The sequence below is a fragment of the Rhineura floridana genome, chromosome 8 (assembly GCF_030035675.1).
Source record: "Rhineura floridana isolate rRhiFlo1 chromosome 8, rRhiFlo1.hap2, whole genome shotgun sequence".
Taxonomy (NCBI): Eukaryota; Metazoa; Chordata; class Lepidosauria; order Squamata; family Rhineuridae; genus Rhineura; species Rhineura floridana.
This window is the reverse complement of record NC_084487.1, coordinates 62,279,639-62,298,988: the sequence shown is the minus strand read 5'-3', so window position 1 is coordinate 62,298,988 and position 19,350 is coordinate 62,279,639. Positions and strand designations below refer to the sequence as shown.

The 19,350-nt window shown below is 39.5% G+C and overlaps 1 protein-coding gene across 3 annotated transcripts in view; it reads left to right on the top strand.

Moving 5' to 3' along the window:
* The window catches only part of LRRIQ1 (leucine rich repeats and IQ motif containing 1), a 157,636-nt gene extending 145,254 nt beyond the window's left edge, over positions 1-12,382 (top strand). For all 3 annotated transcript variants that reach the window (XM_061639640.1, XM_061639639.1, XM_061639641.1), the window contains exons 26-27: positions 742-862; positions 11,674-12,382. In XM_061639640.1, coding sequence (XP_061495624.1) covers positions 742-862; positions 11,674-11,807 — 255 coding nt within the window. In that variant the 3' untranslated portion in view covers positions 11,808-12,382. The remainder of the gene's footprint in view (positions 1-741; positions 863-11,673) is intronic.
* The last annotated feature ends 6,968 nt before the right edge of the window (positions 12,383-19,350 follow it).

Below are 19,350 nucleotides of genomic sequence, written 5' to 3'. Positions count from 1 at the left end.
TGTGACACTTACATTGAAATATATTCAAATAAATTCAAACATATATAGCCTTACAAGGAAATGTGTTTATGGTTGAAATACTAGCATTTGTAATGTACAAATATGTGCACTGCTGAAACCATTGAACTAATTTCACTCTTCAATCTCCATGCTAAATCTAAAATTATACTGACATGAAAGAATATTTTCTCTATTTGTTCTATTCTCTCAAATCCATCAATATGTTACATTTTAACATAATTATGCAAGCTGCACATAAAGCTCTTCTGAAGATTTGGTTAGGTAGCAAAGATGAAATTACTCACTAGATGTTTGACTGATAGAACTGATATTTGCTCTGGATTAAGCACAAATATGGCAAAAAATAATCAAATACAACATTTCTGGCATTCAACCCCAACGTTAAATTACAGACTGCTCAGTAAATGATCTTAAGCTGTTTAAGGTTTCATCAGTTGTCTGCAAGATTTATTTTCTTCAAAATTACTGTACTAAAATGTTGTCTTTTGTTGCTGCATTGATTCTGATCACAAACCACAATTTTAAGATCGCCTCCTATTTACAAAAATGCTTTGACATAGTGCATTTGTTCAAACTGGGCAGCAATAAAGGATTGTGGGATCATTCTGAAGAAGATTGTTTGACAGAGCCGGCTTGTTTATTTGAGAGTAATGTGAGCTGCATTCAGAAAATGTCATATTTTGTTTCTTGATTGTGTACATTCTCTCTCACTGCTTCCAGACAAGCCCTGTAAGGAGAGAAGACACGGATTTAGAGCTTGTTTCCATGACCAGTGGAAGTACTTTGACTCAGAACAAAGAAAAAAATAATCAGCCACACAGACGCTCTGCAGGATCTTCAAGTAAGTTGTACTTTCCTTTTAATAATCACCTAGATAAAACTTGAATCACCTGATAGGGGTTAGCATCACATGATGCATTCTTAGCAGGACAGCAATGTCTGAGCCTCTACTTCTTACATCTACCCTTATTTTGAAATGTTACTCTGTGTGAATAGAAAATGTGAACATACAGATATATAAAAATGTGTGTATATTCACGTAGACAATGTAGAGAAACATAAAACATCGTATATATGTGTGTCTCTCTCCGTTGGCAGAGAGAGAGAGAGAGAGAGAGATTGAATGTGTGTGTGTATTCAACCATGTGAAAAATTAGAATCGTCAGAAATTTTGTTTAACTAAAACCTGTAACTTAGTTACTAGCCACACCAAAACCTCTGATGTTTCCTAAAAACAGATATTTGTCTAGTTCTTAGGCCCTAATCTTGAAACCACTTGCTCATTGGTAGAGTTCACCCAAATGAATGACACAATGTCATTCACTTTGGTAGTGAGTTTTGATTTAAAGTCAGTCTTCTAAAAGTTGTTTGTTTGCTTAACCTATAAATCAAAAATGACCTGAACATCTTAGTGTTTTTTTAAAAAAAGCTCAAGGGAAATATGAGTATTGTATCCAGTTGGCCATACACTGCAATAAGTCTAATACTAAGATTTGCTGTGTAAATATATAAGTTAGGCATACCAATACTATACCAGTAAAGCATCACACTAATTGATGTTATGCTTCCTTGATAGAAAATGTGTGGTGGAGTAAAACATAAGTACAGATAAGCACATAAGTACAACATAAGCACAAATGCCTGTGATCAAATTGTATGTTGAAAACAAGAACAAGAGAGCTGTTATTTAGAGAGCCATACTTAAATAGCACTTTAAAAAATGAGGGAGTGGGATAATTGTTATAAATAAATGGTTTGCCAGAAAAATGTAATTAAATATATTTTAGCGTTTAAAAACTATAAAGAAAAAAGTTGAGATTTAATAATATTGCAAATACACTCGTTAATAAATGAAGAGGAAGGCTTGTTACATTACTATAATCATTTCTATTTATTCTATCTAATTTACTAAGAATTCTGGAGAAACATTTTTTGAACATATTATAATTTTGGTTTTAGATATCAGGGTCAATCAACTACTTTTGGTGTACTGAGTATGTATGCCCCAGTGATTTTTACTAATATTTTTAATTTGAACATAAACATGATTGTTTTAATGAAATCTCCATATTTTCAAAAGAGATTTGCCATGTGGCACATCTAGACTATTGGACGTTCTAAAATGCCTAAGACTGTATGTCGCCCTATGCATACTGCCTAGGAAAGCCCAACATTGGAACTTACTCCTGAGTAAACGTGCATAAGATTGCACTGCATTCACCAGCCAAGTTCCAAAACACTTTTTCCCTGTAGTACAAAGTACTGCAATTCTTTTTACTTTTTCCTACCAGTGTAAGCTAAATAATTGCAATAATAAGTAAGCTTGTTTGTAAATATCATTCATTGTATTTGGACCTGTAGAAAGGCATATTCTTTAAACTGAATTTAAAAATACATAGATTAGAAATCCAATCAGTTCCATTTTTTTCCTTTTTATAAGGCATGGAGTATACTTCTTACCAAAAGTTCCCTTTTGGCCGAGAAGGGAAGGCTGCCTCTTCACTATCTAAAGGATTGTGAAGGCTATGCTTCCTTTGAGCTCAGTCCTCTCCCATGATTTGTTGTGTTTGTCTACATTTTTCTGTTAGTTGGTTTATAGTTGTTGATCATACCTTCTCTTTAAAAAAGCTTTCATTTGCTATACTTTCACTGACTCTCACTTATGTACATGTGATTAAAAAGTACAAAACCTTAAAATAAATAATTTCAGTACAGACTGAGAAACAATATTTTCTTTTAAAAACAACTCCTAACAGTTACTTCAACCCCAACCTGCTAAATTCTGCTTATTTCATATAACTTCAAATTGATGTAAACATTTTGCAACTAAGAATTTGTTCTGGTCACTGTTGTTAAATTGTTGATTTCCTTCCCCCTCCCCCCAAGCTGTGTTTGCTGTTAAGTAATGCAATATGGTAAACGCTTTGGTATAAATTATAAATCACGTCACACAGTGCTAGATAAGCCAGGGGAAATTCTATGATGTCCTAGCAGACTTTGTGGCATGTTCTCTGTCTCTCTTTCTTATAAAAGTTTCAAATATTTCCTATATGGCATTACTTATCAAAACAGAGTTATATGTCAGCTTTGACATCTGTTAAAGAATAGAGGATTTAGTCAGAGAGTGAGAGAGAGCAGAACAAATCATTAGCAAAGAAAATGGATTAAGGAGAAGAGTACTTAATGCTTGGAAAATGAAGCATTCATTTTCAGACTTAAGGTCTTTTCAGCACACTATTAATTCAGGAGGGGTTGTACATGCAAGTACCTTAAAATCTGTGTCAAACTATAGCTGGGAATAGGTGGGTACAAATAATTTAATCACCTGGATGTCTAGCAAACACTTTCTTCTGGTAATGGTCACAACATTTTACATCCTTATACGAAACACACATGCAATTTGTGTTATATAGAGAGTATAAAAGATGTGGTGGAGCTCCACCTCAGTTCAAATCTGGGGCCTTGGGCTCTCCAACTCAGGTAGAAATATTTCCAGAAGAGATCCAAGTTATTTTACATCAGTTCTGGGGAAAGCATATAGGGCAGATCTAGAGCAGCCTGGGGACATCCTGAGTCCACCTATCTTCTTTGCTGCAAGGCCTCTGCTGTGGCATCATCATTGGGCTCTTACCACACCAGAATTCTTGGAGCATGTAAGGATGTCTCCAGCTTCACTTGGCCCCCATGTTACATGTCAAAGTCTTCTGATCTGATGAAAGGGTAATGATGTCATGTATCCCTTGTCACACCAGAATCCTCAGAACATGCATGAAGAGGTCTGGCTTTGTTAGGTGTACTATGTATACAACTTCTGGAACAGGCCACAAACACGCTGCTTCTGTTTGAGAAGTTCATCTTCCAGAGATACTGCTCTCATTAAGGCCGTAATGATGTATATGCACAAAGAATGATACAGAATTAGGGCAAACTGGAAGAAACAATTCTATATTTATTTGCTATGGTAATCATGGTTTCATTACGAGTGAGTTTTTCGTATAATTGTGTGGTTGTTATATTAGGTTGACAAGAATGGGGTTTGTGATCTCAGAAATGTTACAGTGGAATATCAGCCTACTGCTAAGAATAAGGGGGAGAACTCCGCTGGGTTTTTTTTTTTGCTTCCTTTTGCTTCCTTCTAACAAAGCTATTGCATTGCAGATAAGAGTTCTCCTATGTGAAGAACTCTCATCCAGGGAAGTAGTTGTCCGGGGTCTCAGGGGATCTTAGACCCTTTACTTTTTTGGGAGCAGGGTCCCAGCAAGGTCCCAATGTCTCCAGCATCCTATGAACCAAGCAGCATGAAAGGGCAGTGGGTTGGTCACCAAAAAGAATCTGCTAACAGGCTTCCTTGTCCTTTCCTGCTGATTGGAGCCAATCAGAGTGAAAGGAGGTGAGTCAGCCACAGAGAAGACTGTTCTCAGTAGCTAATGCTCTCCCCTTTCACGCTCATTGGCTCCTGAGGCATTTGTTGTGGGAGAAGAAGATCTCAATCTTAACCCATCTGACACTGCAACATTATGTTGCAAGTCACACTTGTTCTTCTCCAGTGTAATTCTATGTGGCGTTTGGGAGCTATGGGAAACAATGTGGGCTCTTAACATAAATTTTAATAACACAGGCTCCTTTATTGCAGATACAGTGTATAAAATTAAAAAATCCAGTTAGTGGGTACCTTTTAGAAAACAATGTTCATACCATTAATAAATAAAAGTAAACATTTTTATTTTTTAATCAAAGAAAGATAACATTTTGAAGATGATTTCTGTTGTCTACTCAGAGTCTCACTCAGTCCTAATATATTGCAATGTTTCAGATGCAACCCAGCAGGATTGCAGGCAACCCAGCAAACCATATTAGTATGAGAGGGAGCTGGGAACTCTTGCACAATTCACATTCATTTCCATAATCTTTTCATAAGAGATGTTCATGATAGGATGCATCCTATTGCTTTTAAAGTGATGGTCTTGTAACACTTTTGGCCAAGTCTCACAAAGTGCTGAACCGCTTCAGAATAATATTTTTGAAAAATCAGAACAAATCCAGAAGTACAAACATTGGATAGGAAGCAAGAAAAAGAAGAAAACGGATTTCATAAAGACAAATAAAGAAACAGTTCATATCCTCATAACATTTATAATAGCCAGCAACCAGTAATGACAAATATTGCATCAAGGATGTCATACAGAAACAATAGCCCCTGAGCACTTTCTTCAGTCTAAACACAAAAGGAGACTCTGACTCACAAGAAAATCACAGTTTCAAAAAAACTAATGCTGTTTCTCCCACCTACTTTATCTTCATCACGGTTTTCCAACCTTACAGTTATACCTCCAGTTAAGAAAACAGACAAACTCAATAATGTTGTTTTCTCACTTGGCTTAATTAGAAACTTCACCAAAGACATAATTGAATTAACATCAGTGTTGCTCTTAGAATGGAGTTTCTTATCTGGTTCTTATGATTTCAATAGAAAGAGTCCAGAGTTATTTCTGACTCTAACCAAACAGCATTATTTTGATCTTCTTAACAAAAACTCAGAATACTAAAATTGAATATTTATTCCCACTGGGTTGAATCTATGCTTGCCTGCAATGGAGCTCCATTAACTGGGGGCTCCAGAGAATTGAAAGGGGAGGAGACAGTTTTCAGCAATTCCTCCTTTCCTCTGCAGGCTCCCTCTATGCCTCCTGAAAATCTGCTCCAGAGGGTTGGGTGACTCTCTGGGAAAGTGTGGGCAGTGGCGTAGGCAGCTACAGCAGGAAGGGCATATCAGCAAACATTACCTCTCTAGGACTCTCCAGTGAGTGGAAGCACCACTGGATCAGAGTTCTGTTTGTTTACAGAAGCAACCCTTCAATTCATGTAAGGACTAGGAGATATCTAGATCCAGCCCAGTAACATTGTTAATGGAAACTGGCAAATAACCCAAAGGGCAATAACATTAAAAATCCTAAGATGGACAATGAGATCTATTTATTTCCTTAATACTGTTGTTGTGATCTTAAACACAACTTCATGTAATGGATTTAGGATCTGGATTTCTCTAAAAGCTGTTAAAGAAGCAGGCTTATACAGTTCACCAACATAACTATTATTTGTTTATTTATTTGATGTATATCCTGCCCTTCCTCCCAAAGGAGTCAAGGGCAGCAAACACACCAACAATAAAACAATTAAAATATCTAAAAACAATTCCAGTACTTCTAAGAGCCAGAGGAATAAAGCAAAAACTGAAATCCAGTTAAAGTTAGTTGTGTGACTAAGGTTCAGACTAGAATTGATTCTGGCCCGCTTGCATTGGCTGCCTGTATGTTTTCAAGCTCAATTCAAGGTGCTGGTTTTGACCTATAAAGCCTTACACGGCTTGGGACCACAATACCTGATGGAATGCCTCTCCCGATATGAACCCACCTGTACACTACATTCAAGATCAAAGGCCCTCCTCCGGGTGCCTACTCCAAGGGAAGCTCGGAGAGTGGCAACAAGGGAGAGGGCCTTCTCAGTGATGGTCCCCAAATTATGGAATGATCCTTCTGACGAGGTACGCCTGGCGCCAACACTGTTATCTTTTCGGCGCCAGGTCAAGACTTTCCTCTTCTCCCAGGCATTTTAGCATGTGTTTTAAATTGTTTTTATATTGTTTTAAATTTTTAAATTGTGTTTTAAATTGTATATTTATTTTAATGTTTTTGATTGCTGTAAACCGCCCAGAGAGCTTCGGTTATGGGGTGGGTATACAAGTGCAATCAATCAATCAATCAATCAATCAATAATCAGGATCTCCCTAAGGAGCTGCTGCTGCTCTGCTGCTGTTGTTTTTTAAAAGTTAAAAGCAGCCAGAGGGGTGCATAAAACAGCTCAGGGCCTAGGTACTGGGAAAGCATTTTTTAACCATTTTCCTCGTGTCATTTTGAATCATGTCCACCCTGATGCTGCTCTTTGCTTTGTGCCTGTATATTTTCTCCTATGGAATAATTAGCAGCTTAGGGCAGGGAAGATTTAAACTGGAAAAACAGTGCACAAGAAAGAGTTTATCCCCCCCCCCCCATTCATGTCTCATCTCTATTTCATTTCTCTCTCCCCAGTTGCTTTTAACTTATGGAAAAAATGAAGATCCTGATAACAGATCTCTTGTGCCACATCTCATTGTGCCCTCAGTGCCATTAAAAGCAATGAAATTAAATTGACATTTTGTTTGTTAAATTGTCTTCAGTGGGATTTAGTCATGATTACATGTAATCACATTGGAGTTAAAATAGTAAATTGATAGTTGCTGGGAATCGCTAGTGGGGAGAGTTCTATGGAATTCAGGTCCTGCTTTTGGGCTTCTCATAAGCATCTTGTTAGTGCCTGTGAAAATAGACTAGATGGACTATTGGCCTCATTCAGAAGGCTTTTCTTATGTTCTTATATCCTTGAACTGGCTTTATTTGCGTCCTTTTCAATTATTTAATTACTAGATTACGCTAAACGTACATAGTAGGGAATTGGCTTCTGTTGTGTGAGAAGTCTTGGATGATTTTGACTATAAGCGTGTATATCTAGAGGTACTTCCACTTCACAATACCCGTATTGTATACATTATAAATGTAGCAATACACATGCTGTGAAATATGCATGCAACAGAGGTACATGCCTCATGGAACTCCAAACTGGCTTGAGCTATCTGTGGTGTGTATCCAAATAGAAAGAAATGTATTTCCCTAATTTGATATGTGGAATTACATTGAAATTACTCGTTTCTATAACAGCAAACCTCAATGGTTAAGTGTCTGTTTGGAAGCAAAATGGGTCCACCTAAAACAAGGTACTGGTTTCCACATACTTGTGAGACTCCATGGGTATGCAGAACTATATACATTATGTTTTTAAAAAATGAAAGAACTTGTGAGCTTCAAAGACCTGTAAAATGTTGAGAATACAGAGATTAGAAAAACTTGAATAACTCTTCTAGTTGCCTGGATAGGCAATTTTTGGGTTCACATTAAGCATGAAAGAAAGGAACTCCTCAGTTTTTGTCTGTTCAATCACAGCTAAAATCATTTCTGCATTGTTTCCTATGTACTCTCATTTGGGGGAGGGGAATTGTCTACAAGAACTAAAAACTGGGGGGGGGGCTATGTGAAACTGTGGAGGGGGGTCTGTGTCTGAAATCCAGTCAGCATAGACAATACTGAGCTAGATGGACCAATGGTCTGACTTGGTATACAGCAGCTTCCTCTGAGAGGAAAGTGAAGAAGAAGAGAGAGGGGAAATTAGCCTGATTAAGCTCATGGTGTCCTGGAGGTGAGCATTGAGGGGGTGGGGGGTGGGAGCATACCATGGGGTTAAAAAAAATCTCTCCAATGCTCTATTCCACCAGCAACAGTACCAGTTATATAGCAATAACACACTCAGGTTCAGGATTGGCAACCAGCCCTGATCCTGACCCCATTACCATTAGCACTGATTATGAGGGGTGGGGGAGTGATAAAGAAAAAAAATGCATATTCTTAAAGCACCAGACTGCTACAAGGCTCCTGTTCAAGGCTGACTGGAGACCTAAATAGGAGCACACCTGCTAGGGGGTGGGATACATTGCAACATTGCTTATATAATGTATTACCAATTAAATATACAAGTATGTTCTTTGAATGAATGCATTTTTAGTAGAATAACCTTGTATCTGTTATTTTTTTCTTTCTTTTTTTAGATCCAGGGGCTTTGGGAGGAGGGAAGTAAAAGAGATTAATTTTCCTCAGTATTCCCTAATTGTGTGTAGGGGGGGGGAGATTTATCTGTTTATTACCTTAATTAAGAGGTGGTCATGTGGTGTGTATTCTTGCCTGTACATTTTTAAAAACTTTGCAGCTTCACACCGGCCTCTCTTTCTGGTGATGTGCTTTTGTTGTTGTTTTTGTCCTTCCATAGATTTTACAGGCCTCCAATAGACTTTTAGAGATTACTGATAGGCCTCACTGAGGCTGTCTAGAATGCTGCCTGCAGAGTTCTATTAAAGTAGAGCAATGTAGATGTGTTAAAGCAGAGCAACATGGGATTAAAAAAAAACACCTTAAAATAAGATTTTAATTTTTAAAAAAGTTGTTCACTGCTGTGTTTTAACAAAAAAACAATTTAAAGCTCTTGAGTGCTCTGCAGGCAATATTTTGAACAGCCTCTTGTGAAAGCCACGGATCTAGAGAAACAAAGAGATATTATATAGGTAAATACAGAGCTGTATACTGCACAGTAACAGAGCAACACAAGGTTTTGTGGAGACACCAATTCAACTTGGAGGAGGTATTGACATAATGTTTTGAATCAGTTTCTTATTTGCCTCATTACTCATTACCTCTCATAGAGCTGAAACACACTCCTATGCATACAACTGGGCTATATGAACTCTACAGAATAGGGCTTCAGCTAAATTGGTGTCTCTTCTGTTGTATCAACACATTACATCAACACATTACATACAAATGCATGTAAGAAAACCCAAGCAGCCCATTATCCCCTAAAACTAATGGTGGTGGTGATTTGGAACAGAGCAGTAAGTGGGGTAAGTAAGCCATTCTTCACCAGTAACTTTTCCTCCAAATCCCTACCCCAAACTGCTTTTCTCCCCACAAGTTTCAGATGTGTTGTTGCAAAATAAAACATTCTTCTGGAAACTCATAGTGAACGGACAGCTATGGGGATATCAGGAAGAAAACAATGGGCAGGGGAAGGGTTAAGAAGCTTCCCCTTCTATTCATCTCTAAATCATACCCTCCAGGTGCTACTTTGCATTATCTAGTGTGCAGCTGAACTTTCATTACCTGGGTTCATCCTGTTTTATGTAATGAGTTGTTTTAAATGTCCAGCTTATACTGGTTGTTCCTTATTCAACACCCATGGGTTATATCCCACTACTAAAGCATTCTCAAGGTAGATGCATTGACATTAATGGACTTATAATTACTTGTTAGTATAACTAACATTGGATGTCACCCCCAGTTACCAGCTTGAGGAGCATTTGGAGTAATGGACATTTGGCCCAATGAGGAAAAAGGGAAGGGGAAGAATTCCATTTAAGGCACAAGCTTGAATTGTATTTGCTAGATTCCTGATCACATGTTGTCTCTAGACTATCCTTTCAGCTGTTTATGCACATATCTTCATTTCAGACAGGTGCTTAAATGGCCTGTACACACAAAGCAGCTGCCATAAGAGGGTGTTTTAAATTGTTCTCCTTGGTGACTTTTTCCATGTGGCAAGCTGTTGATGTGTAGTGGCTTGCCTTGCTGACTACAGAATTTTCTCACCAGTCACCAAATTTTTTCAGTGGCATTCATACAGTGGCTGTTTTCTGTGGACCAGCCCCTTAGACATGTATGTATGTATGTATGAAACAAAATGTATATACCTCTTGATTGTAATCAAACTTCAAAGCGGTTTACAAAAAAAATGCATACATACATAGAGGTCTGCAGTACTCAGCAGTGGAAGATGGTCCATTAGGGCAAATGGGGCACTGCCCCACAAACCCCAGTCTGCCCTAATTGAACCCCCACCTTCTTACTTACAGTCCAGAGGGTTAGCACTGCCTGTCAGCTTCCTTCTCCTTAGTATTGCCCTGGTAGAACTCAGCAGGGAGGACAATGGGGACAAAACTAGAATTAGTTGGCTTTGTCATTGGCTCTGGCTTCGCCTACTGTTGGGCTTCCTGCCTTTCATCCTACCAGTCCCAATGGGCGCCAGCCAACCCAAGTACTCAGGCGTTTTTATTGGTGTCATTGGTAACTATATATTTGTAGTTACCTTTGAAGACCTAAGATTTGAATAAAATTGCAAATTGCAATATTTGGTTCAACTTTCTCCATTTCTTATTCATTGGAGTAAATGGCAACTTTCTCTATATTTCAGTTGGTGGAAGTCTGGCTAGCTTATGTTGGGCTGAGGAATTAAAATAGTAACCACTTGGACCAATAAATCATCTGGAATTTTCTTCATGTGGTTAAAAGATGTCAGAATCTATGAAAATGATCTCTCTGTGTCATTTGTGCGTGCAGGAAAAATATTTTTGTGCAAATTACAAAGAAGTAATTGAACACAATAGGAAACAATGAATATCTAAAGTGTATATATGTCTGCTTTTTTAGTTTTATTCTAATATTGTTAAGATGCTGATTCTGTCCATGCTTTCTTAGAATTACTTGAAATTACTGCACAAATCTTACAACTCCGGTGGTCGCATGTAAATATTAATGAATTATCCATGCAATTTGTGAATGTGTTAAGTATGTGTTTAAAATATATATGTTTAATCAGAGGCATTTCCATTGAAATGGTATTCAGTGATGATCACATTGATTGTTGCCCTGTACGTCTCTTGTTTCGGCCAGTTTGTTTAATATGATTTCCCAGCCAATGAAGGTTTTACCTGCCTTTATTCAAAAGAAACATGTGTGTGAGAGTGCACAAATATTAAATATCAACAAATTGCCATTGAGATCAAAGTATTTTAATCAGTTGAAAGTTTAAAAGTAGCTTAGATTTCTGCTATAACCTTTTAAATTATGAGCTAAGTAACAAAATTAAACATGATGAGAGGCTGCTGTTTTCCCATGAAAATTAAAAGAAGTTGATTGGATTTGAGCAATGGCATTTTAATACCAATTTCTGCTTGTGTAGAAAAGGATGCACCTGCACCTGAAAGATCACATTTGGGCCCCTCACATAAAGAGCGGATATCATTTCGAGACCATCCGGTTCAATTCAGCGGTGGATGGGGAAGTGGCAAAAAGAAAGCAAAACCTTTGAAATAGTAGTTGGACCTTGGGCATTTAAAACATATGGTGAGCTGTTTCTTTTCAGGAGGTCTGTGAGTTGCCATCATTTTAGGATTCTCCAGATGAAAAGTTCCAAAACACCATGTACACTGTATTTTATTTTAATCTTAATGATTTTCAACATTTTCTTCTTCCTCTTCTGCAAATACGTTTTATAAATGCCACAGAAATTACAATATTTGTATCTGAATTTTATTTTTGCAGTTTGGTTTAAGATGCAAAACATGTCTTGAATTATTATAAAGTGATTTGTATAATCCAGTCAACATTTAGATGTATATGTACAATAATGATTTGTGATTCCACAGTGGTATGTGACAGGTAGCCTGATCCACAGTTGAACTAAAGTACTTACTGCACATCTCAATCAAGCAAAACAAATCAAAATCAAATTGGCCCAAATCTAGGTACTTTGCTTCACTGCTTTGTAGACTGGAATATATATCTGTTAAAAAAATAATAAAATGTGGAATTTTAATCTTATTCCAAACATATTAATGATGTAAATATGTTTTGTGTAAAAATGCATCAAATTCTATTCAACAGTTGCACATCCTTAGGGATGGATGAATGCATATTCACAGCACATTAAAATTCAGTAATTTGATATTAAGATCTGTTTCATCTGTTTTAAATTATGTTTATTATTTTGTGGTACTCAGACAATCTTCTTACTTTTCAGGTCTGCTACCCTTTTTTCCAGAATTAAATTATAACTGTTGAACATCACACAGTAATTTTGCTGCCCTGGGCTCCTGCTGGGAGGAAGGGCGGGATACAAATCAAATAATAAATAAATAAATAAATAATTTTATCCTAGCCCATTGCTTCAGTATCAGAAAGAATCTGCCTTTTTGTAGTCTCATGATGGGTTGACCACTTACATGCCAGTGATACTAATGTTGTTTGCATTTCATCAAGGCATGTGTGTCTTTCTAACTGAAGCAATGTCTTTGTTAGCATGGTAGAAATTGCTGATGAATTTTGGAGAAACAATTTTTTTGTTGTAAACTTGTCTACTTGCTTTTGTGTGATTATATCCCACTGGAGCCTTGACCCACTCACAACTACTGTTGAGATGGAAAAGCCGAGAGAGAGAACTTGAGGCTTCAGTCAATAAAGAAAAGATGTGTTAATATGTTGCGGCTGTGTTTAGAATATATTATACATTCCCTGCCACAGTAAAGTGCTTATCATGTTGTCTGTTTTCATTAATGTCTGCAAATTAATATGGATTGAAAATGTTTCTGTTTATCTGCGACCACTGCAGGGAAAGCTACAGCAGTATGGACAGCTAAGGTATTTCATGACTGGGTTTCTGATATACAGAAAACTACATGGTCATTCTGCCAGCTATTTACTGTGCCCAAAGATTTTGGTGTTGAATTTCAATCTGCGTTTTAATTTGTCATCATGATTTCTTTTTTTAATGAAAATGTAGCTAAACATGCAGTCTCAGCTTTCAGACTCACCTGCCCAACATTTGGATTTAAGATGATGCAGTCTAATATCCTAGGCAAGTTCAATTGGAAATAAATCCCATTGAAAATCAATAGTGCAATGTTGGTAGGTGTAAACTGATTGATGTCCAAGTACTCCCACCTTATAAGATTTCAGAACTGAGCTGCCCAGGTTAAAATCTGATCTATGGAATGCTGTTCTGCCTGAATATTAGTTCTACTCCAAAAAGCTTCCCACTTCCAGAGTGGTATAAATGGCTAGACTTAGACTCTAGTACCCTGGGTTCAAAGTTCCATTCAGCAACAAAGCTTACTGGATGACCTTGGGCCACTTACTCAGCCTAACCTACTTTCCAGGGATGGTGGAAGGGAGGGAGGGACTGTTCTAAACTCCTTGGAAAATGGTGGAATACAAATCTGTTAGACTTCCATCAGCACAAGCAAGTATGAAAAAGCTACTTAGTAGAAATGATGGATACCAGTAACCCTCTTTCAGGCATTACTTGTGTGAAGCATGGTGACAGGGGCACATGTTTAGCCCCATGATACTCTGCAGCCCCTTTCACCATACTTGCCCCCACCACACAAGTAATGCCTGAAGAGGGCTTGAATGAATATTATTTTCATATCTTGGACCTAAATATATTTTGGCTGCAAGCATAAGCACACTTATTTGAAAACTGAGCTCCATGTAGGCTAGGCAGTGAAAGTAAATGTCTTTGACTACAGGGGACCTGACTTCCAAATAGATTATTAAATGCATATGAGTGTACCTGTTTCACGGTTGATTATCGTTAAACATTATGACTTCTCTGCAGCCTGTGTATGGAAATGGCCTTGATTCCTAGTGCAGTCCAAAAAATAAGATTACTTTAAAATGACAGGGAGGAAGATCACAGTTACAGGCAGGCACCTGTACCTCCACCTGTCTACTTTTTTTTCTATTTGTGCATGGCACCCAGGCATCTGTGCAGCTATGATCTCCCTCTCTGTTGTGGAATTTTGTATGAATCTAATAACTTTAGCCCCTGCTTGTGTTAAGGTAAATTTCTAGTCCTCATGAACAAATCCTAAAGAATCATATTGAAATCATACAGAAGCTGTGTACTACAGAAAGCAAATCAAAACCAAGAAGTTATATCCCTTTTCTCCATGCTCACTAGTCTTTGCTGCCTTTTGGCTATAGACTTCACCAGGAAATTATAACTCTAATAAATTAATGCTAGGATGCTAAACCTACAAAGAACTTGATAGGACTTCCATGGGAAATCCTAAGGTGCAATCATCAGTTTATGTATGTGGGACAAAGGCACTGGCTCAAAGTTTTTGTAATGCCCCTGCTGTTCATAGATGAGGTGACCCACCAACATCCTTGCATTTAAAATAACATGCCACTGGAGCCTGGGACCTTTACAGGTCCTGGAATTGTGACCCAGAACACATTTTAAGTATAGCTAAAATCAGTGGTCCATTCAGGGAAAAGTGTGACAAACTATGGTGTCCATTATCTTAATTGCAGTTTATTTCCCAACCCAATAATGTCAGGAGCATGTGGTGGTATTTTTTTGCTAATCATACAACCAGTTCACTTTAACTCTGGATGGAGAGGGGCATATTGGAAATCATAATAGAGTAAAAGAAGCTGTTGTCATCCTCAGTAGTGTCAGGATAAAGACCCACACAAACCCATAATAATCCCCTTTAAATGCACTCCATGGAAGCAATATACTGCAAAAGCCATTGTTTTCTCTAACCTGCAAAATTAGACTTAGTACATTTATTCAGATGCCCTAATCAACTTGCAGGCATATAACAACAAAAATATGGAGGGTGTTGGAAGTGCTGGGATGCAACACAACTTGATGGTGGGTTTGCATGGGAAATAGAGGGGGGGATCTTAGTACTTCCTAGACTGTTGTTCTGACTTAACCAGTGTTGACCTTCCTTCAGGTGCTAGACTGATACTCTGAGGATTGTTGGACTCACTTCCTGATTCCTCCCACCTTGAGAGAGGAGACATTTTTTCGTTGTCTCTCTCCCTCTGCTGAGATCAAAGAGGAAAGCATGGTTCCCTTGCATCTTCAACTTAGTTTGCTACAACTAGGAACTTTTTTCTAACCAAATATGTATTTCCTATAATAAATTAAGCTTTTTTATTTTCCACAGCAAAAGTCTCTGTGTGATTGGAACCAAAATGAAGTCTGCTCATGCAGCATTCAACATACAGTCACCTTCCAAGCTGTGTTAATTTAAAGGTTGTCGGATTCCTGAGTGTGTGAGTCTGTCAGGCTAAGTTCCAATCCAGTTTATTCAATCTGGATGTTTCAGGTCTGGATGCCAAGCAGTTTACATTCTAATATTCTCTGCCAATCAGGATTGTGGATCTTGAATTTACTATCTCATTACTCAGGGTGTTAATTCTAAACCTGGAAATTCAGAGCTAGCTTTCCTGCAGTGCTGATTCTTATTTGAGCAACAGTGCTGGTGGTATGTTAGGATTAATTCATTGATTAACCTGTGTGGAGGTCAATTTTAATTAATGGGGCAGATTTAAATCTGTGAGACTGAGATTTAAGGATGCACCATTATATTGGGTACAGTAATTGCACCTCCCTTCACATCTCAAACAATGGGGCGATAATGTTAGCATTTGGAGTTGAATGCTTGGCAGAAGCTGAATCCTTGTAGAAGGAGCACACTTTACCCTGGACATAATCAACTAAGACTCTTGCTTTAAGAGTTGCATCCCAACACTTCCAACAGATTGGGTGTATTAGGATTTAGGTATTGTGCAAAGATATTGAGATTCAGTGAATCAGTTAACAGGCAGTTGGCTCATCCATGAAATAACAATCATTCCTTCTATTTCCAGTGTTCAGGCTGTGAGTGCTGTTGCTCATGGAGCCCAAACTGCACCAATTACGCACAAGAGGGAGGAGGTATCAGCGGGCTAGGGGAAACCCTTGCAGAAGAAGAAGAAAGGAAAAGAAAGAAAATTCAGGGGGAAACCCTACAAGGGGGAGGAGAGGCACAACAGCTCAATGAGGAAGGAGCACTCAGGGCAACAGAATGCTGATAGTCTGCAGGAGAGGAAAAAGTGTGTGTGTGGTGGAGGAATGTAATGGAGTGCCTGGAATCCTGAACAGCAGCACTCCACACTGCAACATTTTGTTGCAGGTCACTTGTATTGTGCACGTCTTATTTTATGTAAAGATAACCCTTAGTCTCTTGCTTTCTGGTATGGTTGGCAGGTCTTTTTGACTCTTTTCTCACAATGCAGAAAAGCCCTCATTCTTTCTTTACTTCATGAAAGCCTACCGGGGCTGAAAACTAGAATACCTGCCCTTATATTTCAGGGTCCTTAACAAGGATGGGCCTTGGACAATTCCTGTGCTGAGGACAGTCCACTCGCAGCAGGAAGAAGCTCGGATGGCCAAATTAAATCAAAGCGGGATTGTTCTTAGCAGTGCTGGAAGGAGGGCATATTCACATTCTACGCCAGCCACAGGTTCCTGCTTGTTTGTTTTATGGTCTTCCTAATCCAACAATGCATCCCCTCATTCATGAGGCATGACAAAAGGGGAACTTGTAGTAACAGTAGAAGTAATGCTCCATGCAAAGCCGTGAAAAACAACAGTGCTGGACTGTGAATGACCATGGCCGCCTTACTCAGCGCCTGATCCTAAAGTGTCCCGCTGAAATCACTGGGCCTTGGTGTGGTGTGAGAAAGCCAATGTGGTGTAGTGGTTAAGGTGTTGGACTACGACCTGGGAGACCAGGATTCAAATCCCCACACAGCCATGAAGCTCACTGGGTGACCTTGGGCCAGTCACTGCCTCTCAGCCTCAGAGGAAGGCAATGGTAAACTACCTCTGAATACCTCTTAGTGTCGCCATAAGTCGGGATCGACTTGAAGGCAGTCCATTTCCTTTCTCTTCCCAAGGAAATGCGTTTGAAGATCGGAGTGTGATGTCTTGCCGGACGCCACTCACTTCAGGGAAACCGAGTCAGAGCAAAAGCCGACAGCAGCCATAGAGCCCAGTCCGTGTCCTGTAGGAACACGTATATTGCTCTTCCCCCGACATCGTTATCATCGTCAGGACCTGCAGAATGGAACTGACCTCGGCCTCAAAGAAAAGAGGTAAAAGTAGCTAATCCCTTCTAGGCCGAGGCCCTGCAGGAGCGGCTAAATTAAATTTGGGCTGCACTTCACATCCCGTTGAAATCCGTAGCAAACCTTCGTCCGCAGCAAGTGCGCCTTTCAGTTCCAAGTCAAATAAACAGGAGTGTCGGCCCAAGATTGAGAGCCTGAAAGGGTTGTCTGAAAGTGACTTACTGAAAGAATCTCAGGGTCCTGTGTCTAAAGGCACGTGCTTAGGATTCGCTTGTATAGGACAATGTAGCTTTCAAAGATATGTATATTCTAATTCCGTTGGAGGAGGTCTGTTATTGGAAGTCTTTATCTGATTTGATCAAATAAATCCTGGGCTACCGGAGCCCAGGGCGGCTAACAGCTATCTCAACAACAATACAGCACAGATATAAAACAAAATTAAAAGTATCAGTAAATCAATACAGAAGAAACGATTGTGCCCCAGGTCTTAAACGCACTCTTGGAAATAAACCCCACTCACTCCTTCTAAATTGAAGGGAGGGCCCGATCCACCACAGGCCATTTGCTGGTCCCTGAGCGGCATTCCGACCCCCAAATCATTGGTCGTGAATGGGCAAACCACTTCCGTAGTGTAGGGAAACTTCAAAAGCGATTAAGATCGCTTCCCTCGCCCGGCGTTGAAACTGACAGTATTTTCCTTTCCCCTCTTTTGAGAGCTGAAACTGACACGAGTCCGTGGCTGCTTTGAAACAGACTGCTAGCAGACAGCAGCTGCCCGCTGACGAACAGGCCTTTTGATTCCACAATAAATCTGCAAGTTCGAGGTGCCACAGGGTTGCTTGTTGGCTTTCCTGGGGCGCCGGGAAAAGCAAGAGCTGCACCCGATGGGCCATAAGGCGGATGTCTTCTTGGACCCTTGAATGGGATGGATGTGGGTTGGCTCCCCGACATGGTCCAGGTTGCTGTTAATACCAGGGTTCGCCTCAGTGGAAGGCTGGATTTCAAAAGAAAACACCCAAATCTTCTGAGCGTTTCCTCATACGTAAATCCCTATGCGCCTAAATGGGACTTAGTCCCAAGTATGCATAGGATTGCAGAGCACAATCCTCCAAGAAATCCCTGCGTGAGAGCCTCGTTGACTTCAATGGGAACTGAATGAGGTGAACAAAACGAACAGGAAAGTGTGTTAGTTTTTCAACCTGAAGGACAAAAAAAAAAATTCAACAAACCTAAACATTTGGCCACTACATCTCAGTCTTCCTATACACCTTTATTTGGAAGCAACCCCGACTGTGTTTGTACACATGTATAAGCACATAGCCCAACGAAGTATTGGGGGGGGCGCTTTACTGAACCTGAAGGCGGTATACTGAAGATTAATCAGTCTTGCGCATCCCCCATTCAAATCCATTGGACTTGCACAGAAAAACGTCCATGGGCTTGAACCCGTGCCAGGCCAATGAATGAGGGGCCGAGTCCCCAGTTGGATCAGGAAAGTGCTTTCCACTGGAGAGTTTCCCGTCCCGTGCTTGTCCACATATAAAAAGGACTTGCTTCCAAGGTAGGAATGAGCCGGATGGTTTCGGGGGCTCTTCTATTCTAGTTCTGCGATCGTCCTTTTTGCCCTTAGAATTCCTTGGCTCATCCGCAATTTAAAAAGCGCACTGAGCCGAGTTCATTTGAGACATGATTGGCTTCTCCTGCACTTAGAAGCAAGTAGGAACATTTGGTGCCTGACTGTTAACATGCTGGTTGCCAAGTCGAAATGGGCTGTACTCTAAAGGCTGGCTGAAGCTCACTGGTTTGCAACTAGGGAATTCGGCATTATTGGGTGAAGCTGAGACCAGGGGCCAGTGTATCACGATCAGCCAGCCCGACCGACTTTGATTACAGTGGAACTGGCGTTCAAGGAAGCCTGTTTAGGATCTGGGTGTACCTTTCGGAC